The sequence below is a fragment of the Piliocolobus tephrosceles genome, chromosome 13, assembly GCF_002776525.5.
Source record: "Piliocolobus tephrosceles isolate RC106 chromosome 13, ASM277652v3, whole genome shotgun sequence".
NCBI lineage: Eukaryota > Metazoa > Chordata > Mammalia > Primates > Cercopithecidae > Piliocolobus > Piliocolobus tephrosceles.
In genome coordinates this window covers 65,313,060-65,335,796 of record NC_045446.1, presented here as the reverse complement: position 1 = coordinate 65,335,796, position 22,737 = coordinate 65,313,060, and the positions used below count along the sequence as shown (strand labels likewise).

Below are 22,737 nucleotides of genomic sequence, written 5' to 3'. Positions count from 1 at the left end.
GATCCCTAAGTGCATATCATCTTACATTGCAGGAAAAGTGGCCCCTGAGCCTCCAAATACAGGCTGGAGATACAATGGAGGGACAAGAAATGGAGAAATACTAAGGCAAGGTTCCTGGGAGAGAGACATCCTGCCCCTGCTCCTTTTCTCAGAAGCAGAGGGTTACTGGGATAAACGCAAAGGCTGGATTTTTCCTGACCCTTGGGTTTTTCCTGACCCTTCAGTTGGGTTTTTCCTGACCCTTCAGTTGGGTTTTTCCTGACCCTTCATATTCATCTAATTCCATGGCAGGAAGTTTTTCTTATGAATGACTTCAATCCCTCTGCTGCTGCAGAGTCTCATTCCCCCAGAGCATTCAGCACCACACCTGTGCAGCCACCCCCCCTGCCCCATCTTACCTCATTCACTCACGTACTCATAAGCTGTTACTGAGCAGCTGTGCTGGGCGCTGAGCCACCCATCCCTGAGCCAAGATGCTCACAATCCGAGGAGACAGACATGTCAAGACACAATTCCAGGCCAGCATGACAATAGTCCCTGAGTGCTAGCCTGGTCTCAGCTGCACCCTCCTCCAAATACTGTACCTAAATCCAAGCCTCTGTGATGTTCCAAAGAGGGGGCTGACTGGGAGGCCAGGGCTTTGGTGTCTAGTCCCAGCCCTGGTATTGAGACTCTGGGCAATGTCTGGTCCTTTCCTGGGCCTCCATTTCTCATCTGTACAATGAGCGTAATAGGAATGTGTATTACTGAGTATTTAAAATGACCTAGGCACTGTGCTGTGTGCTTTCGTGGATAACGTCATGTGGTTCTTTGCTTACTATTTAATGAATTCATCCAGGTAAAGCATTTATTCAGTACATTCCTGCTCTGTAGTAGGCACTCAATAATATCTCCCCTATTTTACAGGCCAAGAAACTGAGGCACTGGTTAAATAATTTGCCTAAGGTAACAGAGCCAATTAGAGGCAGAACAGGGATTTGAACCGGGTCCCATACCCACAGGAGTTCACTGCTCCACCTGCCAAGGCCTGGGGGCCTCTGGAAGGGCTCTCAGGCCCAGGTGGTGCCTGACTGGCTTCTAAAGGACTACGCACCATCAACAGGTTCTTCTGCACCAGCCGGTGCAGCCCAGGTCTCTCCCTGGAGGAGCCTCAGCTTTAGATGCTGATGCCCAGCATGAGGGTGGGAGGTGAGAGGACTCTGGAGAGAGGGAGATGTTGTCATAACAACCAGCCTGATGCTGCTGCCCTGACAAATCCCCCAGGCTTCACTACAGCCTGGGGGCCTGAGAAGGCAGACATTGTCCCCCTTTGTCATTTTGGGAAACTGAGGAAAAAGGGGAGGAGGAACCGGCTGGTCTTAGCCTTCCTAAGATTCAGAATGCACTGCTGCTGATTACATTGCCTTCATTTCCCCACTGGGCCCCTTGGCTCTGAGTCCTCAGCTCCCAGCACAGGGCCTGGCCCAGAGGAAGAGATCAGTGAAAGTTTGTTGACTGACTGACTGATGGAATGCTCGCTGGCCTTCTGTGTCCTGTACTTTGCTCGCCTGCCCCCACACTATGGCCTCAAGCATGATCAAACACAGATCTGAACTTGTTACTCCCTTGCTGAAAACCCATCCGTGGCTTCCTACTGCTCTCCAGAAAGTCCCCATTCTTGGCCTGGCATTCAAGGCCCCTCTTTTTCTGGGCCCTGCCTTCCCTTCATGAACCCTTGTGCTTCTGCTCCAACAGAAATGCTGTGTGTGCATGCTTGCACATGTGTGTTCCTCCAAACCTCTGCTTAGGCCATTTCCTCCTGCCTGGAAAGCTCTTCCCTCCCAAGTCCTAGTTTATCCATTCATTCTTGAATGTCTGGCACAAATGCCACTTCCCGTGAAGCCTTCTGGGACCCACCCCCACCCAGGGGGTTGTGTCTCTTTTCATCTTTGTATGTACTTGTATCGACCAGTGGTCTTACCTATCAGCACCTCTGGAATTCCTGTGAGTTATCTCCTTTTGCATCTCCCCTGCACAGAGATCTGGAAGCCAGAATGGTTCACCTCTGTGCCCTGGGCCCAGGCTGGCAATGAAAGCTTTATTTTTATCTTTTGAGATGGAGTTTCACTCTTGTTGCCCAGGCTGGAGTGCAATGGCATGATCTTGGCTTACTGCAACCTCTGCCTCCCGGATTCAAGTGATTCTCCTGTCTCAGCCTCCTGAGTAGCTGGGAGTACAGGTGCACACCCCGATGCCTGGCTAATTTTTTGTATTTTTAGTAGAGATGGGTTTCACCATATTGGTCAGGCTGGTCTGAACTCCTGACCTCAGGTCATTTGCCTGCCTCAGCCTCCCAAAGTGTTGGGATTATAAGCGTGAGCCACCGCGCCCGGCTGATGAAATCTTATTGAGAGAATAATGTTCTACATCTGCCAACAGAGAGAGACAGAGAGAAGAGAGCTAGAGACTGAGAGCTTGCAGAGGTGGAGAGTATGACAGGCCCACAGAGACAGGGCAGGCAGGGCCCTGAGGGGCAGAAATTGCCACCAGAGGCCTGACTCACCTGGCTTTTGTCCAGAGCATCCTGGACCACCCGGCTTGAGCAGCCTGCGTGGCAGGGTGTGATGTATTCCACACGAGTGCTGGGGTCGCAGACAGGGTTAAAGCCGTCCGATGGGCAGGAGCAGACCTCCATGCAGCTTGGAAACAGCTCCGGCCCAGGCTGGGCACTGGTGGGAGAGAAGGTCAGTAGGGTTGGCCTGGCTTCCCTCCCTTAGGCCACTAGTGGGGACCTCCTCAGCCCTGTAGCCGAGAGCAATGGCCAGAGATTTCGGCTCCACACGGAGGATTTTCACCATCAGGGCTGCCCGATGATGGTGCGATAGTGAGCTCCTTGCAATGAAGGTGTGCACGGATGGAGACAGGCCCCCTAGGTCCTACGAGCCTCTGAGCTTCTTCAAACATCTCTGCACCTCAGTGACCCTTCTACAGGGTATACAAGATAAATTCCCCCCAGAAGTTAGTGTCAGATGAAGAGTATCTTTTCCTCAACGAGCTTCCTTTCTGCGAAAATCAATGATTGCTTCCTTTCTCAGAAAATCAGAGCTATGAGTGTGGGACCCAATCAGGAGAACTGATCACCCGTGGGATCTCCAGCCTGTTCCTGCCTCTCTGGGCTTTGGTTTCTCTGCCTGTCATGGCCATCCTGCAGTCTCACTCGCACCACCCTGTTCACTGTGTCCAGGAAACATTTTAGTCCCACCTGCCTCCCTCCGAGGGCCTGCTCCCAAATCCCCGGGGTGCCCCAGCTCCAGGTGGCCAGGGCAAGGTGAAGGTGGGCAGGGGCAGGAGGTCAGAGGGAGGCGTAGTCTGAGGGGGAGGTCACCCTGGGAGGAGGGCAGGGAGGTGGCCTCTGGGACTCAGAGTGTCACCTGGCTTCACGCTAGGGGGAAGCACAGCTAACCTGCCAGGGGGAGAGAGGCCCAGAGAGGCTGTGCCTTTCAGGGTCACACAGGGGTCCAGTGGCCAGGCTGCGGAGAAGGCCAGAGGTGGAAGCTGGAGGTCCCTGTCTTGGGCTTGGGGTGGGTATGGGGCAGAGGCCAGGCTGATCAGTGAGGCTGGGACTGGAGCTTAGTGAAATCTCAGTTCCATGGAGAAGAGGGTGAGCAGGAGCTGGAGACAGTCTCTAGCCAGGGTGTAGAGTAGGGAAGTGGGGCATGGGGCAAAGTGAGCTCCTCTCCCTCCCCGGGGTGAGGGGGCACTCCATCTGAGGGAAGGAAGATCATCAAACACAAAATATTTCCTCTTCCTCCTCTGCCAGACAGTGCTGGTGTGTGTCTGACAACGTCTTGGCACATCTCCCTAGGGGTGGGGGTACTGTCTGAGCTGAGGGCCTATCAGGAGGCGGTGCCAGGGGACTCTGCCAAGGGAGAGGCACCTCCCAGAACCCTCTGCCAGCAGCTGGAAGGCTGAGCAGATAAGAGTTAGGGGGCTCTTCCTCTGCTCCTCACTCTCATTGACCACCTGGAGCTGATTGCTTCTGTGGGGACAGTCCTGGCTCCAGGCTCTACCCTGTTCCAGCTATGGGGTAACTTCACCTCTCTGAGCCTTGCTGTACTTATCTGTGAAAAGGGGCTAATAAGAGGACCCATTACAGAGATCCTGTGGGGGTTCAATGAGATGTAATATGGGAAGACGCTGAGCGAAGGGAGACCTTTGGTTCTTGCAGCTGTTGGGACCTGTGGTTGTGCAGGAATAGGGAAAGTTCTTCTTGCCTAGCTCAGTTGGTCCCAAATAGTCTCTTCAGTGAATCAGAACCCAGAGCTTAGTGAATACATCACAAGAATTTAGGTGAGAACACAGGTGACATGAGATGTCAAAGCTAAGGTGTGAAAGGGAGAAGAAAAGAGAGATGGGGCGTGTGGGATGAGCTGACTTTTTCTCCCATGCACTGTTGAACACATTGTGATAAAATATCCATTGACTTTTTACTGTAAAAATCATTTGTTTGAGGACCTGGCTCCCTCCTCAGACCAGGGACTTCCTGAGGAAGTGGCTAAAGCCCCCGCTGCAGTGCCTAGAACAGGGCTCTGTACACAGGAGGCCCCAGTCTAGAGAGCGGAGTTGCCTCCCTGTTTGGGAAAAGAGGGGCAGAGAATGAAAGGGGGAAGAGGGAAGGGAGATGGGGGAGAGATCAGCGAGGGTGGGAGCTGGGACAGATGGGGAGGGGCTGGGTGTTCCTTGGCCCTGAGCTGAGCCCCCGACAGCCACGCAGGAGGACCCCCGGTGATGAAAGCTGGCACCTGGGTGGAGGCAGAAGATGCCAAGGAAGAGGCGGGGACAGAAAAAGTTGGGAAATTCTAGCTGAGTGTTGGGCCAACTTAAGCCTGGAGCAGTTTCCAGGAAAAATGAAATCATTCTGGAGAAGAGGCAGGAATGTGGTTTCCAACATCCTCTCCAAGAAGGCTCCCAAGGGTAAAGGTGTGATGGGGAATTGTGGAACTAGAAATCAAGAGACTTCCTCCCAGACGGTGGAGGCAGGTGCTGCCTCACAGATGCGGAAAAAGAATTCTGTAATTTTAGAGTAATGGAAAAACAGAATTTTAGCTCCCAAAGCTCTAAAACCCAAAATATCAAGGTCTGCTGTCCAATCTTTTCCCAGTGCCTGAGTCTCCTCTGCAGCCTCTCTGATAGGGGCCATCTGTCCCTTGCTCACTCTCTCATCTCCTCTCGTTCTGGGTTGGAGAGCATGCTCCCTTCTGGGCAGGCCATTCCTCTGGCTGAGCTGGGTCCTGGCTCCTGTGATGCGGCCTCTGTCCCATCTCTGTTGGGCCCATAGGGCTTAGTCACTATGGAGATGCCATCCCATGGGTGGCTCTGCCCTGTCTCAGCCTCCATACCCTCCCGGACTTGAGAGTTTCTGCCCCTGAAGTCTCATCCATGCCCCTTCCAGTGGTGCCTGACACCTACCCTGGAGCCTTCTGGAGCACCCCACTGCTTGACTCCAATCTCCAAAGGGCTGTTAAGCAGAGGTGGGGAGGCAAGATTTGAGGCAGGGGGCGCCCCACCATCCTGGCCTCTGCCCAGGGCCCCTGTCCTCCCAGGCTTGGGCCGTCCTCCCAGGCTTGCCTTCGTGTGCCCACGCACACACTCACCTGGTCTGGTGGGTGATGCCCGCAATCTGGTGACTGGGGCAGCCGATAAAGAAGAGTGGCAGGCTGAAGAAGAGGCACAGCAGCATCCCCAGCAGGCAAAGGGCACCGCATCCCACGGGGCCCAGGTGGAGGCGCTTGACCAGGACGCCACCCACCACGATGCCCACGATGACCGAAGGGAAGGAGAGGCAGCCGATGAGCAGGTTGGCGTAGGAGGCTGTGATGGAAAACTGGCGCTCCAGGAACTTGGGCAGGAAGGTGGCCATGCCCGCAGCCATGGATGACAAGCACACCTGGGACAGGACCACCAGCAGGAAGATGGGGTGGCGTAGGGTCTGCAGCAGCACCCTGGGGAAGACTGTGGGGGTGAGTGCAGAGGAGGTCAGGGCAGGCAGGGCAGCCAAGCCGTCCAGCAAAGACTGCCCTCCTGCCCTGCACAGTTCAAGCAGTTCCATTCCTTCCAACCCTTCCCATTCCACTTAAATCTACTGCAATCAATTTTATCTCACTTGATTCCAGTCCATTTATTCTAGTCCTTTTTTATTTTATTTATTTATTTATTTATTTATTTATTTATTTATTTATTTATTTATTTATTTATTTTGAGACAGAGTCTCTCTCTGTTGCCCAGGCTGGAGTACAATGGTGCAATCTCAGCTCACTGCAACCTCTGCCTCCTGGGTTCAAGTGATTCTCGTGCCTCAGCCTCCTGAGTAGCTGAAACTACAGGTATGTACTACCATGCCTGGCTAATTTTTGTATTTTTAGTAGAGATGGGTTTTGCCATGTTGGCTAAGCTGGTCTCGAACCCTAGGCCTCAAGTAATCTACCCTCCTCGGTCTCCCAAAGTGCTAGGATTACAGATGTGAGCCACCACACCTGGCCCTTGTTCTAGTTCCTTTTTGAAATTCTGTTTCATTTCGTTCCATTGAGTTAGACTTTATCTTATTTGATATGTTTTTTTTTTTTTTTTTTTTTTGATTCAATTCTATTCAGTTCCATATAGTTCTGGTCCATGCCATCCTGTTTGATTCAATTTCATCCATCCCATCCCATGTCATTTCATTTTTTCTATTCTACGTATTCATTCCTCTCCCCTGCCCCACACAGTTCTTTCCATCCTGTCCTGCTACAGCTTTTTCCAGGCCACCCAGGCCTTCATCCTCCCTTGCGTCCCAAACACAGGTCTCAATTCCTTGCCCTGACCTACCCATCCCTAGCTTGTATTTCTCCATAGCCGTCTACCTAATGTACTATACTTTTCACTCATCTAGCTGTTTTATTGTCACCCTACCAGAATATAAGCTTTCTTTAAAAAGATCAGGGGGTTTTGTTTTTTGTGTTGATTACTAAATCTCCAGAGCCTGGGATATAGGAGGCACCTGAATTCATGGGATGAAGGAAGGAATGAATGGATATATGGACTAATATGTAATCAAATGTCAATATGTCTGGGGCAGAATCAAAGACCTCCAGAGAAGGTGAAATCTGAGTCGGCTTGCTGCTGGGAGACTTCCTGGAGGTGGGACAGAGCTAGGGCCTAAAGAATTGGTGGGCGGGGATCTGGGGAGGTGAAGCAAGGAGGAAAAAGAATTGAGTAGGGGCCCAGGAGGGGCAAATGCTTGGAGGTAGGAAAAGAAGTGAGTGTTCTGGCAAAAAATTACTTCCCCAGTCTCCTGCGAGCTCCTAAAATGGTGCCTCATTCACTGGTTGCCCCCATTGCAAGTCTGCTAAACTGAAGGGCACGAAAGGGTGGGAAAGTCCTTTCCTCGCTGGGCTCCAGCAGCCAGGTGATGCTCATTGGCAGGGGCAGCCCAGGTGAAAGTGTCAAGGACACTTTCTGTTCGACACGTGAAATCCTCTCTCCACTAACATGTGTTTCTGCCTGCAGTAGGCAAGACTGAAGTCAAATATAAGGTATGGAGGGAGAGGAGCAAACCACTTGCCAGGCCAGGCTGGTGGGGCCATGGGGGTTCTCTGGGCCAGGTGGGGGCTCCTTCTGTTCCTGCAGCAGCAGGACCAGGGCCTCTGTCATGGGAAGATTTCTGTCTGTCCTCAGAGCAGGGCCAAGTCAGCTGGTTCCCTGGCCCCCTTGGGCCAGGCTAGGATCTGTTTCCTTGGGAGGCAGAAAATAAAAGACAAACAATTCAGGCGGGGTGGGTGGGGACTGTGGAATTCCCCCTCTTTTCTGTGCCAGGTCTGCCTCCTGTCCCTGGTTCCCTGCTGCACACCACGCATTTAGCCAGCATTAGAGTGAAGAGGTGTGAGGCTCGCTGTGACCCCAGGTAGCTGCTCAGCCTTCTTGCCATGAGCTGCTCTGGCCAGGGCGTCTGAGGCCTTATATGGAGCCATGAATTTCAGTCTGGCATGGCCCAGGTTGTACAGGTGCCCCTACTGCAGGGTAGAGTCCAGAGAGGGACAGGGGCTCGCCCAAGTTCATCCAGAGGCCGGTGTAATGCCAGGAGTTTCCTAGAGTCTCCTGACTCCTAGTACAAGGTCCATCCTCCCTTCTGTCCTCCCTCCCCCATTCCTGTGCCTCTCTGGCTGCCTGACTCTAGAGGGCTCCATTTCATGGACTGCTTCCAGTCCATTCTCCTGCACTGATCACTGCCGTGTGCTTTATAGCCATCCCCCATCTCTCCTCAGCATCCACAACCTGGCTCCAGAATGGATGGAAAATTCCTGGAGGGCAGAGGCTATGCCTTTCACTAAGATAGGGCTACCTGCAGGGGAATTCCAGGGCCCATCTCCAGCTCTGAGGCAGATCTTTTCCATGAGACGGGGCTTCCCTTAGCACAGCACAGTGTCTCCCCCATCAGACAAGTCAGGGCCTCCCTCAAGTCAGTGACTCTGTCTTCTTCATCAGCCAGGAGCCTCACCCAGCTAGACGCCAGGTATCCTCTGTCAAATAGAACAGGTTCTCCTTCAATCTAGGGACTATGCTTCTTCCAATTAGTTAGGGGCTTCCCTTAACTCAAGGGCAATGTCTCCCCCCTTAGACAGGAACCTCCTCTACTTCAAGGACTACGTCTCCCTCATCAGACAGGGGCGTTCTCCACCATAGAGGTCAGGTCTCTTCCATCAGCCAAGGTAGGGTCTCGCTCCATTTGGGGACTACGTATCCTCCATCAAAGAGATTGTATCTTTTGCATTAGACAGGGGCTTCCCCTAGCTCAGAGACTATCTCCCTCATCTGACAGGGGCCTTTCCTAGCTCAGGAATTATCTTTCCCCAAGAGTATAGGGCACCTCCAGCTGAAGGACCATGGTTCCTCCTCCCTTGGCCTTCCTTGTGGCACCAGGTGGTCAAGGCCAGGGCCTAGAGTCAGACTGGCCCCTGGAGCTCAGCAGAAGCCAGGCTGGCTCACTGGCCACAGGGCCTGAGGCACCCCTGCCCTGATTCCCTCCAGGCCCATGTAGAAGCTGAAACTACCAGAGACAATCTGGCCTAGAACACTTGCTCTAGGTTCCAATTTCAGCAGCTTCCCTCCGGGCAGAAGCCCAAGCAGTGATTAATAAGCAATTCAGCAGCACAGCCTTCTGGGGCCTAATAGCATCTGGGGGTGGCCTGAGGCTAGGGAGTCCCAGCTCCTGCCTCTAGGCCCAGCACCATGCATGGAGTCCAAGCCCTCTCTTTCCCTGAGAATGCTGAAAACACGGGGCTAGATTACTGATATCCCAACACCAGGTCTTTTTTTTTTCAGACAGGGTTTCTCTCAGTCACCCAGGCTGGAGCGCAGTGGTGAGATCACAGCTCGTTGCAGCCTCAAACTCCCAGGCTCAAGTGATCCTCCCACCTCAGCCTCCCCAGTAGCTTGGACCACAGGCATGCACCACCAAGCCCGACTAATTCTTTAATTTTTTTTTTTTTGTAGAGGCAGGGTCTCCCTATGTTGTCCAGGTTGATCTCAAACTCCTGGGCTCAAGAGGTCCTCCTGCCTTGGTCTCCCAAAGGGTTGGGTTTACAGGTGTGAGCCACCATGTCCTGCCCCAACGTCAAATCTTAGGAAGTTCTTCCCAAGAATAGGCCTAATTCCTTCCTGTTGCAGAAATCCTCAGTAAGGAATGAAGCAACCCCTGTGGATAGTACCCTCCTAAACCACAGGCAGCTCAATTTACTATCCTAGGGCATGGTCAGAATAACAGTGGAACAAGAGTAATAATTGAAATAATTGTACCTTATATATGAGTACAGCTTTTTTAATAGCATAAAGAGGCTTTCCATTTTTCATCTCATTTGATTCTCATGATAGCCCTTGAGATAGCCAGAGCAAGGATTATTGACCCAATCTTCCAGATGAGGAAACTCAAGTTAGAAAAGGAAACTAACTTCTTTAAGATTGTACACTGGTCACTGTTATGGGCAGGACTCAAATCCAAGTCTTCTGACCTGCCATCCAGAGCTCTGTAAGAGCTGGGCACACAGCAGGCACTCAATCAATGCTCCTGGGGTCATAATCTTGAAAAAGAATGGCCTGGTCATAATGTGTACTCTGGTTACTGATAGACTGAGTTCATAGTCTCAGGATCATAGCCTCATGGACTTTAGATCATTGAGTCTCCTCCTCGCTATATAGATGGGGAAGCAGAGGCCCAGAAGGGAGCAGGTTCTGGATTTTATCCCAGAGCTCTCTTCGCCCATGCTACTGCCTGGGAATTTGACAATTTCTCGATGGCCTCCCATTTGCAGGCTCAGTGGTAGGTGAGAAGGGGGGAAGGGTCATAGATGAGTCAGCACAGGCCTGACCTTTAGGAGCACAGGCTCAGACCTGAACTCATGTAGAAGCCCTGAGGGTTCTGAGAGCTAAAGAGGGAGGGAAGTGGCCTTGCTGGCCAGGAGAGCTGGACTTGTGGAGAAAGCAGTGGCTTTTGAGCTGGACCTAGAGGGATAGGGAAGGTTTTGTTGTTGTTGTTGTTGTTTTTGAGATGAAGTCTCTGTCTGCTGGAGTGCAGTGGCGTGATCTTAGCTCACTACAACCTCCGCCTCCTGGGTTCAAGTGATTCTTCTGTCTCAGCCTCCTAAGTAGCTGGGACTACAGGTGCCTGCCACCATGCCCAGCTAATTTTTGTAGTTTTAGTAGATACAGGGTTTAACCATGTTTGCCAGTCTGGTCTTGAACTTCTGACCTCAAGTGATCCGCCCACCTCGGGCTCCCAAAGTGCTGGGATTACTAAAGGCATGAGCCGCCACGCCTGGCCCATAGGGGAGATTTTGAAAGCAATAAAAAATGATGGTCCAGGCAGAGAGGATTGCATGTGCAAAGACTCACAAGAAGTAGATGGTGCTCACGCGGGGTCTGCAGGTAGAGAAGATGAATCAAGGAAGGCGGGAAGGACTGGATCCCGTACAGCCTCGAGGGCCCCTCTGGCCCTGGCTCCCCATAGCCTGGTCTGAGCTGACTTACCTTTAATGAACTGGATCACAGTCAGGTTTGGTGCAATCTGGACTAGGCCATCCTGCTTCTTTGTGGACTCCCCAGGGCTCTGCTTAGAGGGAGAGTCCTTGCCCTGAAGGAGACACAAAACCAAGGACAGTCCGCTGGATACCAGCGATCCCATTCAGGGTGGGCTGTGGGCTGGGGAGGAGAGCTCTTGGAGAGGAGAGGGTGAGGGCCCTGTCATATCTTCAGGAGCAACTGAGGCCTGCAGTGTTCCATTTATTCTTGGCCCTACAGGTACCCAACAAGTGGTTTTGAAAGAATGAATGAAATTCTTACGGTTAAACTTCGTCATCACCAGTATCCACATGGATTAGTTGTCATGACCACTATTAACATCATAATAATCACCAACATTTTTAGGAAAATCACCACCATAATCATCGTCATCATTTCTATTCCTTTCAGCTTAAATATCACCCTCATTCACATCACCCATATCATTGTGACTAAACGACAAATTTAGTCATGACATTACCATCACGATATGATGATTGCTATTGTTATCTCTGTCGTGATCACCACCACCAGCACAATCATCATTATCACTGTCACCTGAACCTCCAGAATCACCACCACCATGATGATAATCAGAATCATCAACATCATTATCACTTTCTCTATCATCATCATCATTACCATTGTCTTCACTGAGATCAGTATCTCCAGCCTCATCTCCGTCGCCACTTCTATCATCACCACCAATGCTACCCAAAACACCAACACACCAGTCCCGTCAATCTTCACTCCCACTGTCACTGCTCCTCTTGGATGAATCAGGTCACACCTAGAGGACGGACTCAGCTTTGGGTCCAAGCTGTGAAGATGCCCATGGACACCCTGGAGTATGTCCCTCCACCTGGGTGGGGACCACCTATGTGCAACTTTTGAAAAAGAGGGGACAAGAATATTGTGTGTGTGCAGGGAGGGGGCACAATCACCATCTTCTGATTGTCAGAAATAAGAAAGGAAATAATGATAAATAACGGTTAATGCCTACTAAGCACTTACTATATGCTGGGCACTGTTCTAATGACTAATGCGTAACTTATTGAAACCTCACAACCTCCTGAAGTATATACGTCCCTACCAACAACTTGGAGAAGGAAATAAATGTCAAAAATCAGTTTTAAGAAATGAAGTAGATACCATAATCATCCCTTTTTGTCATGTAATAAAACTGAGACACAGAGAGAAAATATCTTGTTTCAAGCCACACAGATAATAAGTGGTCCAGCTAGGATTTGAATCCAGACATCTTGGCTCCAGTCTGAGCACTTCACTGGTATACTCTGCAGGAAGGGGGCAACCAATGCCAAGGGCACAAAGTACTCTACCTACATTTCTCTAACAAAACTCTGTGAGGCAGGTACTATTACTGTGCACATATTTTAGATGAGGAAACTAAATCTTGGAGAAGTTGCTATGGGCACAGGGTCATTTGAATATAAGTGAGCAAGTGGAGTGCAATTTAGTTACATTTTTCTATGTAGGCTGAGGTCAGAATTAAAAGCGAAAAATTCGCTGGAAGAAAATTTATGCCGAGGCCGGGTGTGATGGTTCACGGCTGTAGTCCCAGCACTTTGGGAGCCTGAGGTGGGAGGATTGCTTAAGCTCAGGAGTTCAAGACCAGCCTGGGAAAAATGGTGAAACCTCGTCTCTAATAAAAATAAAAATAAATCGGTCAGGCGTAGTGGCTCACACTTGTAATCCCAGCACTGTGGGAGGGTGAGGCGAGTGGATCACCTGAGGTCAGGAGTTCAAGACCAGCCTGGCCAACATGACAAAACCCTGTCTCTACTAAAAATACAAAAATTAGCCAAGCATGGTGGCACATGCCTGTAATCCCAGGTACTGGGAGGGCTGAGGCAGGAGGATTGCTTGAACCTGGGAGGCAGAGGTTGCAGTGAGCTGAGGTTGTGCCACTGAGACTTCAGCTTAGGCAACAGAGCAAGACTCCATCACAGAAAAAAAAAAAAATTAGCCAGGTGTGGTGGCATACACTGGTAGTCCCAGCTACTCAAGAGGATGAGGAGGGAGGATCATTTGAGCCAGGGAGATGGAGATTGTGTCAGAGGCGTTGGAATCAGAACCATACCATGTTGACTGAGGGTTAGGAAAAATGAGGCTGGGACTTGCTGGGCTGCATTCCCAGAAAGTCAGGCATTCCTAGCCTCTAGATGTTTATGGTTAAAGGAACAGACTGAAAATGTTTACTAAATAGACCCAGACTGAGGAGTGTCCTGATATCCCGATGTCTTGAGAGCAGAAGCATTCCTAATTTTGCTTTAAAGATAATAATATCGATTCTTGCAAAATATAGTAATTAAGAAAATCCTTGATCACAAACCCTTGTAGCAGAGCACATCTCCCCATGATCTTTTTTCATCCTATATAAACATATATTGTACCTAGGGTGGACGCGTTCCTCCTCTTACTTTCGGGAACACCCTGCTCTGCCTATGGAGTAACCATTCTTTATTCCTTTACTTTCTTAATAAACTTGCTCTCACTTTATGGACTTGCCCTGAATTCTTTCTTGCATGAGAGTCAAGAACCCTTTTTTGGGGTCTGGATCCAGACACTTTCTGGTAACAGTTGCAGTGAGCCGAGATGGTGCGATTGCACTCCAGCCTGGGCGATAGAGTGTTTCAAAAAAAAAAAAAGACTTACACCCAGTGTGGACAGTAGTTTAGAAGAGAAGAGGCTGCCCTGGAAGGAAGCAAGCTCCCTGTAACTAGCAGTGTGTAAGCCAAGCCTTCCCCAAGTCCAGGGCCAGGATGCCATGGGCCATAGGGAAGGACCTGTTGGGCTGGAGAGCGCTCATTTGGACTTCCTGGTTCTGCCTCCTCTTCCCATATTGCCTGTGAGGTTCCTATAGGACTTACACTCTGGTTGGGTCTGACACTTTCTCTTTCTTCTCCCATCTCATTTTTTCTGAGATCATCATGAGGCAAATGCTGGATTTCCCCACATTTCAGAAGCTTCATGTCAGCCACCACCTCTGGGGGGATCCCATGTTCCATGCCTCCCCTACCTGGCTACCTGATGTGGCTGGTTCAAGGCTGGTCTGTCCCAGCAGGACAATTCATTCAAATATTAATTCATGTGTTTGTTCCCTTGGGCTCTTTTCCCTTTCTTCTCTCTTCTTTCATTCCAGCAGGGAGCAGGCTCTGGGGTTCCTGTCCTCAGGGGTTGTTTGTGACATGTCAGAAAGCAGTAATAGGTTGCAAAGATTCCCCTTCCTGTCTTTTGTTTCCAGAGTTTGAGTCCCTTGAGGAGGTTCTGCTGGGTGTTGTGGTGGGTGTGAGCAGAGAGGGAGGCTCTGAGGATGAGGGGAAAAGAATACCATCTTCCCTAAAATAAAGCCTGGAAAAGAGGAAGGGGCAGAGACAGAGCAGTCTGTGGGTTCCATGAGCAGCAAGGAGCCACGTACCCTCTGAGACAGGGCCCACGGAAGCAATTCACCTCCAAGGGGCAGGATGCAGGGTGACCTAGGGAGGCTGGGCTCCCATGTTCCCAGCCTCACCAAGACTCTGCTCCAAGCATGGTAAAGGAACCACATGGGCCAGGATGGCAAGTGGGCATCACCATAGTGACCACAGTGGGCTGATGCTGATGTCTGCTGAGCGGGCGGCGCCCTGGTGCTTGGGCACTGTGTAAGACACAGGACCTTTGCTTCACCTTGGTCAGAGAGCTCTGAGAAAGGCTGAGATTGAATTTCTTGATGATCTGGCAGGATGGGCATTCACAGTAGAAATTAAGTTGATTTTTAAATAAAATAAAGAATGTCTATTTTATACATGCTTTAGGTCTGAGGCAAACCTTATTTGACAACTTTCTCCCCTGTGGACCCTGAGCTCTGCAAGAGCAGGATTCATGTTTATCTTGTTTTCTGTTCAAACTTTTGTGTCTAGCAAGGGCCTAGGGTGAAATAGTGGTTCAATTGAAAGAGGAGTGCAAGAGATGGTTCTAACCAGCAGTGGGTGTAGCCAATGCCAGGCTTTTGGGGGGAAAAATGAAAGCAAGAGGAGACACCATCATGCTCCCAGGGAATTCTCGAACTGCTGATGGTTCTGAGACAGGCCAAGCGTCCACAGAGCACACCAGGGCTAGTGGAACTACCATTCCAGGACATGCCAGGCCACTGGTATATGGGCTGGTAGCTATGCATACATGAGCCTGCTCCATCTTCACTGGGACCTGCCAGCCATTCCTACACTCCTTTACAAATGAGCAAACAAGCTCTGAAGGTAGGCAACTTGTTCAGCATCACATAACTAGAGAGTGGCAGGACTCAGATCTGAGCTCAAGCTTGCCTGAGTAGAAAACTCATGCTTTGACTGGGCTCGCATCTATAATCCCAGCACTTTGGGAGGCCAAGGCAGGAGGATTGCTTGAGGCCAGGAGTTTGAGACCGGCCTGGGCAATCTAGTAAGACTTCATTTCTACAAAAATGTTAAAATTAGCTGGGCATGGTGGCGTGCACCTGTGGTCCCAGCTACTCAAGAGGCTGAGGTGGAAGCATCACTTGAGCCCAGGAGTCCGAAGCTACAGTAAGCTATGATGGCACCACTGCACTCTAGCCTAGGTGACAGAGCAACACCCTGACTCAAAAAAAACCTCATACTTTATCCACTAAGCCCCCGAGTCAGACAGCCCTGATAAAGGACTGGAAGAATGTTTGTGGTAAGATTTGAAGGAACCTGAAATCCTACGTTGTCTTATTTTTTTGAGTAAGGCAGCCTGCGTGGATTATTCATTTATACCTTAGAGCTGCACTGCCTCATACAGCAGCTACCTGTCACGTATGGCTCTAAGCAATTGAAATATGGCCAGTCCAAATTGAGATGTGCTGTAGGCATAAAATACACATTGCATTTTGAAGACTTAGTATGAACAAAGGAAAATGTTTCATCATTAAGTTTTTACTATTGTATGTTAAAATGAGAATATTTTAGATATAGTGGTTTAAATAAAATGTATTATTAAAATTAATTTCTTGTACTTTTGCATGTGGACAAAAAAATTAGAATTACATATGTGGTTCATGTAACATTTCTTTTGGACATGCTGCCTTAAAGAGATTCAGTGAATCCTTGCTCCTTTCTGAGTCCCGTCTGAGGTCTGGGAGAGTGGTCTGGGAGGGGCGCCACAGTGGTGGGAGGGTCCTGGATAGTTGAGAGAGAGTGCTGGAGTGAGTGCTGCCCCAGGAAACAGGAGGACAGGCTGGGGACAGACTGATCACTTCCCAACATTTTTTATCAGGAAGGGGCAGGGTAAGCAGAAGCTTCTGAGTTCCTTGCCTGGGTTCCCTGTTCTCATAAAGAGTAAAAACAACCACAATGTCGTCTGCTCCCATGTGTACATTCCTATTTGGTCTACACTGCACTTTTTTTTTTTGAGACAGAGCCTTGCTGTGTCTCCCAGACTGGAGTTGTGTAATCTCAGCTCATTGCAAACTCCGCCTCCCAGGTTCAAGCAATTCTCCTGTCTCAGCCTCCCGAGTAGTTGAGACTGCAAGCACACACCACCACACCTGGCTAATTTTGTATTTTTAGTAGAGACGGGGTTTCACCATGTTGGCCAGGCTGGTCTTGAACCCCTGACCTCAGGTGATCTGCCCGCTTTGGCATCCCAAAGTGCTGGGATTACAGGGGTGAGCCACTGCGCCCAGCTACACTGCACTTTCATATCCATCATGTCATTTAATTCCCACAGTGGTCTGTCTGGTGCAGGGATTATTATTGCACCTATTTTACAGAAGAGAAGACTGAGGCCCCAAAAGGGGAAGTGTCACCCAGGCAGTTATTGGCAGAGCTCTCAAACCAAACCCAGGTTCTCTAGTCTCCCTGTCTTAGTCCTGTCTCCTGCTGTGAAAGAGCATGGGGACATTTGGAACAGGAGAGGCGTGACAGACCTTCAGGGCCTGGGTGGTCAGGGGCAGCATCCAGGGAGAAGTGAGTTTTGGGGTTTGGGTAGATAGAAAGGGAGAGCAGATTTGAAGCAGAGGCACGCTGGTGGAAGGAGCCTGTCTTGTGCAGGATGCAGTGGGGACACCAACCTGATTACAGCAGTGCTTGACTGGGGCAGGAGCTGGGGCCAAAAGACCCGCCAGAGCCAGACTTGGGTGGTTTGGAAGGCCAGGCTGAGATTTTGGCTATATTCTGTGGCTACTGGGAGCCCTAACTGTCCTTAGCTCCTGACCCTGTGTTCTCCACAGATTTCTGCTGCTTGCCCCCTCATCTGTTTTGAGGACAGCTGAGTAATAATGGGCTCCAGAAACAGGAAACGTGCCTCTGCTCAGTGCAGGGACTGCAGTGTGACCCATCTGGGCTGTGTTTGCCTGGGTCAGCAGCCCTGGATGGAGAAGGCTGCTGGAACTTCCCTTCTGGGGGCTCTTTGCTGATTGCTGCAAGCCTGCTGGACACCATGTGCTGTGTGTGGCTCAGCCCATGGAAGGCCTTCCTGTCTGCTGGGCCCCTAGGGATCCAGGCACTATCCGTGGTGACAGCTGAGTTCCTGTTAAAAGAAGGCTTTGTCCAGGAGCTAGGTTCCCTGACCCACAGAGCCAATGTGGACTCTGGGGTGATATGGAACCCTCTGCGAGCCTCGGGTTCTTTCACAATCATAAAGGGAAGCAGCCACGGGGATGGGAGATCTGCTTAACTTCCTCCCATCCCATGAAAGAGAGTGTTGTTTCAGTAAGAGCTGAGTTTCCATGAAGAATGAAACATGTTCCCAGCTTTCTTTTTCCTTTTCTTTTTTCTTTTTCTTTTTTTATGAGGCAGAGTCTTGCTCTGTCACTCAGGCTGGAGTGGTGCAATGACACGATCTCAGCCAACTGCAACCTCCGCCTCCCAGGTTCAAGCGATTCTCCTGCCTCAGCCTCCCAAGTAGTTGGGATTTCAGGCGCCTGCCACCACGCCTGGCTAATTTTTTGCATTTTTAGTAGAGACGGGGTTTCGCCATGTTGGCCAGGCAGGTCTCGAACTTCTAACCTTAGGTTAGAAATCAGTATATTAAAGAGACAGAGAGCTGAATTTATTATACATTTAAAAATAACAAAGACACTTTGGGAGGCTGAGGCAGGTGGATCATCTGAGGTCAGGAGTTCAAGGCCAGCCTGGCCAACATGGCGAAACCCCAACTCTACTAAAAATGCAAACCGTAGCCAGGCGTGGTGGTGCATGCCTGTATTCTAGCTACTTGTAAGTCTGAGACAGAAGAATCACTTGAGCCCGGGAGACAGAGGTTGCAGTGAGCCAAGACTGCGCCACTGAACTCCAGCCTGGGTGACAGAGCGAGACTCCATTTCAAAATAAATAAATAAATAAATAAATAAATAAATAAATAAATAAATAAAACTAAGAGAGGGACCAGGGCCAGGTGTGGTGGCTCACGCCTGTAACTCCATCTCTTTGGGAGGCCAAGGCAGGCAGACCACTTGAGGCCAGGAGTTCAAGACCAGCGTGGCCAACACGGAGCCTGTAGCCTATAATCCCAGCTACTTGGGAGGATGAAGCAGGAGAATTGCTTGAACACGGGAGGTGGAGGTTGCAGTGGGCTGAGATTGCACCACTGCACTCCAGCCTGGGTGACAGAGTGAGACTCTGTTTCAGAAAAACAAAACAAACGAAACAAAACCAACAACTAAGACAGTATAACTGGAACATTTGTAACACAAAGAAATAATACATTCTATTGATTGGTTATACATTGAAAAATAAATTTAAAAAATAAGAAATGATAAATTCTTTCTTGTTTCTTGAGGTATTGGATACCCCATTTACCCTGATACAATTATTACACATTGTACGCCAATTCAAAATATCTCATGTAGGCTGGGCACAGTGGCTCATGCCTATAATCCCAGAACTTTGGGAGGCTGACGGGGGTGGATCACTTGAGGTCAGGAATTGGGGACCAGCCTGGCCAAAATGGTAAAACCCCATCTCTACTAAAGATACAAAAATTAACTGGGTATGATGGCGGGTACTTGTAATCCCAGCTACTCAGAAGGCTGAGGCAGGAGAATCACTTGAACCCTGGAGGCAGAGGCTGCAGTGAGCCGAGATTGTACCACTGCACTCCAGCCTGGGTGACACAGAGAGAGAGAGAGACTCTGTCTCAAAAAACAAACAAACAAAAAAACCCAACCAACCAAACAAAAAAACAACTCATGTACCTGATAAACATATACACCTACTATGCACCCATAAAAATTTGAAAACATTTTAAAAAAGAAAATGAAAAAACGCAAATTTTCAAATAAAAGAATATATTTAAATCAAAGAAAGGAGAGAGAACTGCACTCCCACGCTTATTGCAGCACCATTCACAGTAGCCAACATATAGATTCAACCAAAGACTCCATCAATGGATGAGTGGATAAAGAAAATGTAGTATGTATACCCAATGGAATACTATTTGGCTTTAAAAAAGAAGGAAATCCTGCCATTGTGAAAACATGGATAAACCTAAGGGCATCATGTTAAGTGAAATAAGCCAGGCACAGAAAAACAAATACTGCATGATCTCTCTTAGGTGTGGAATATAAAAAAGTCAAACTCATAGAAGCAAAAAGCAGAAGGGTAGTTACCAGAGCAAGTTGTTAGTCAAAGGATACAAAATTTCAGTTAGACAGGAGAAATAAGTTCAGACAATCTATTGTACATCATGATGAGTCAAGTTAATAACAATATATTGCATACTGGAAAACTGCTAAGAAAGTAGGTTTTCAGTGTTCTCACCACACACACACAAAGATAAGGAAGTGAGGTAAGGCATGTGTTAAACAGCTGGATTTATCCACTCCCCAATGCATACATAGATCAAAACATCATGTTCCACCATAAATACATACAATTTTTACTTGTCGGTTGAAAAACTAAATTTAAAAAATAAAAAAGTTCAAAACCATGTAAAAAGGAAAAGCATATAAGGTTAGAAAAAAGGCACTTTTTCTATTAGTTTTCCCCTTTAGAGCTGGCCTGCTCTGAGAAAGATGCCAAGAACAAGCACTCCTGTTTACTGTGCCTGCGCTTTGGCACTGAACTGCCCACCTCACCGCTTTGCCTCACTTCATTCTTATAAAGACGCTGAGATGCAGATGTTACGGTTATACCCATTTTACAGATTTCAGAATTAGTAAGTAGCAGAGCCTGGCTGGTATGGTGCGGCCACCATATTGCATGGTAGATCCATCTGACAGTACTAGCTTCTTAAGCATATCCTGAGAATGATCCTATGGCCTAAACAGAACGTGCGTTTGGAGTTCTTTTTTTTTTTTTTTGAGATGGAATCTTGCTCTGTTGTCTAGGCTGAAGTGCAGTGGTGCAATCTCAGCTCACTGCAACCAGTGCCTCCCAGGTTCTAGCGATTCTCCTGCCTCAGCCTTCCAAGTAGCTGGGGCTACAGGTGCACACCACCACACCCACCTAATTTTTATATTTTTAGTAGAGACAGGTTTCACTATTTGGCCAGGCTGGTCTCAAACTCCTGACCTCAAGTGATGTGCCCACCTCAGCCTCCTAAAGTTCTGAGATTACAGATGTGAGCCACCACACCCAGCCTCATTTGAAGTTCTGAGCTAAGGAATCTGGGAGTGGCCAACCCAGAGATTCATTTCTTATTTATGAAGGACATCTGAACGCCCGGCTCATCCCATGAAACGCAGGCTGTATGAAGGATCAAGGCCCTTTGTTTTGGGTTAAGTGAAGGTTGCCAGGTGGAGGGCGCCATATAATTTGCATGGTTTTTAGAAATGGTAGTGATTCTCTGTCCAGCCCACCACCACTGGACCACCCTGTATGTAAGTTCCCTCAATAAACCCTATGTCTTGTTTGCTGACTCTGCGTCTTCTCTTCAGCTCCTTGAGCATGGTGCCACCCCTATTGAAGTCAGCAGGCCTCCAGCATGACATGTGTCTAACCCCTGCCATGTCTAGCCCTGTCCCTGCCACTGCAGGATGCCTTAGACATCACGGAAGCTCACATGGTGCCTCTTGGGCCTGATCAGCTACCTTTCATCTCTTCTTTAGCTTCAGTCTCCTCCTCTGACAATTGACAGTATCGGACTAGCTCAGCTGGTTTTTAGGAACAGAACCCTTTTCCCAATTGAAATCTCATTCTTAGGCTGAGGCAGGAGAATGGCGTGAACCTGGGAGGCGGAGTTTGCAGTGAGCTGAGATCCAGTCACTGCGCTCCAGCCTGGGCAACAGAGCCAGACTCCGTCTCAAAAAAAAAAAAAAAAAAAAAAAAAAAAGAAATCTCATTCTTTAGATTTAGTCTTTAGACAGGTATGAAAACACACACTTCAGTCCAAGCAGTTCTATATTTTGTGTGTGTGTGTAGAGGGGTGGAAGGCCCTTAGCCCTGCTCGGTGATACCCCTCCTCCTCCCCCCTATGGTGGTACCCTTGGGGTTCTGTGGGGTTCAATTCAAAAAACCACTCAAGCAGATCGCCCCAACAGGGCCTCAAGCCGTGATGTTAAAGGAAGCTCTATGTGCAGACCTGGTGGTCTGGGGAAGCTTTTCCTCAGCTCTTTGGTGTCAGGAGCTGGCTTTGTACAGACCGGTGCAAGGGCCTGTGGTGCTGTCCAACCTCTGGACGTGTCTTTAACCCTCTATGGGCCAATCCGTCCATCAGTGAGATGCAGCGGGGTCTAGAGGCAGTGCCTGCAAAGAGGAGGCACTGGGGGCTAGGAGGCCTGCAACACCTCAGAACTCACAGATGCTGCCATGGAGACACAAAGTCCCAGGGAAATGGGAGCCTCCTGGCTGGGTAAATCCTGATAGACCAGCCCTAAGTCCTGGGTTTTAAGGACCATTGCCACCTCACACTCCTGTCCTCCATCTCTGACCATTCTCCCAAAGAAGTACATGGAAGTTAACGACTGGAAGACAGTGGACATCACAGGCTTACAGACTCTTAGCCAAAATTGCAGCCATTTAGAAATGTGGATTTAGGGAGTCATAGACCATTCGAGGCACCGACTTTTAGAATGATGTAAGTACTTGAGAAGCTCTATTAGGAACACAGACTTTAAAACCATATAATTTTAGAATCCCAAACTCTCAGACATATTCCAGAAATAACAGATACATAGATTCCTGGTCTCTGTGGTCAGAGTCCGGTGGTAGTCAGAGGCTGGAGAGGGACAGGGGTCCTCATGGAACAGGCTTGCCTGCCAGGAAGTAGCTCTATGGGCCCCTCTGAGCCCCTGACCCAGTCCCAAGCCCAGGTTCTCAGAAGGACCAGAGGGCATGGTGGGCACAGGAGAGTTGCTGGCTGAATGGGAGCACCACCACCACCACAGGGACAGATGGGGAAGAAGAACCTGTCAGGAAGCCCTCAAGAGACCATCTTTACCCCACAGACCCTGCAGAGCCATCTACCAGGAGTCCTTGGGCCTAGCAGGACCTTGGGGACTGGCTGATTGTAGGCAGGAAGACTGAGGCCTAGAGGGAGGTGAGGCCTGTCCTGGGTCACTCCTATGAGGGTCTCTTGGTAGCACCTGAGCTCCGAGGCCACAGATACAGGGACAGAGCCAAAGGCAAGAAAGTGGGGCTCCTGTCCCCTCCCATCCCCTGCATGGCCTCCCCCAATCCCATCTCCTACTCATCTACTCTACTCTTCATGGGGACTGCTAATGCCCCCGCCCCC

The 22,737-nt window shown here is 49.5% G+C and overlaps 1 protein-coding gene across 2 annotated transcripts in view; it reads right to left on the bottom strand.

Annotated features, from left to right (window-relative positions):
- The window catches only part of SLCO2B1 (solute carrier organic anion transporter family member 2B1), a 43,395-nt gene that overhangs the window by 7,527 nt on the left and 13,131 nt on the right, over window positions 1-22,737 (bottom strand). For both annotated transcript variants that reach the window (XM_026447479.2, XM_026447480.1), the window contains exons 7-9: window positions 11,038-11,140; window positions 5,634-5,991; window positions 2,543-2,708 (exon numbers count right to left, since the gene is read on the bottom strand). In XM_026447479.2, the coding sequence (XP_026303264.1) occupies window positions 2,543-2,708; window positions 5,634-5,991; window positions 11,038-11,140 (627 nt within the window). The remainder of the gene's footprint in view (window positions 1-2,542; window positions 2,709-5,633; window positions 5,992-11,037; window positions 11,141-22,737) is intronic.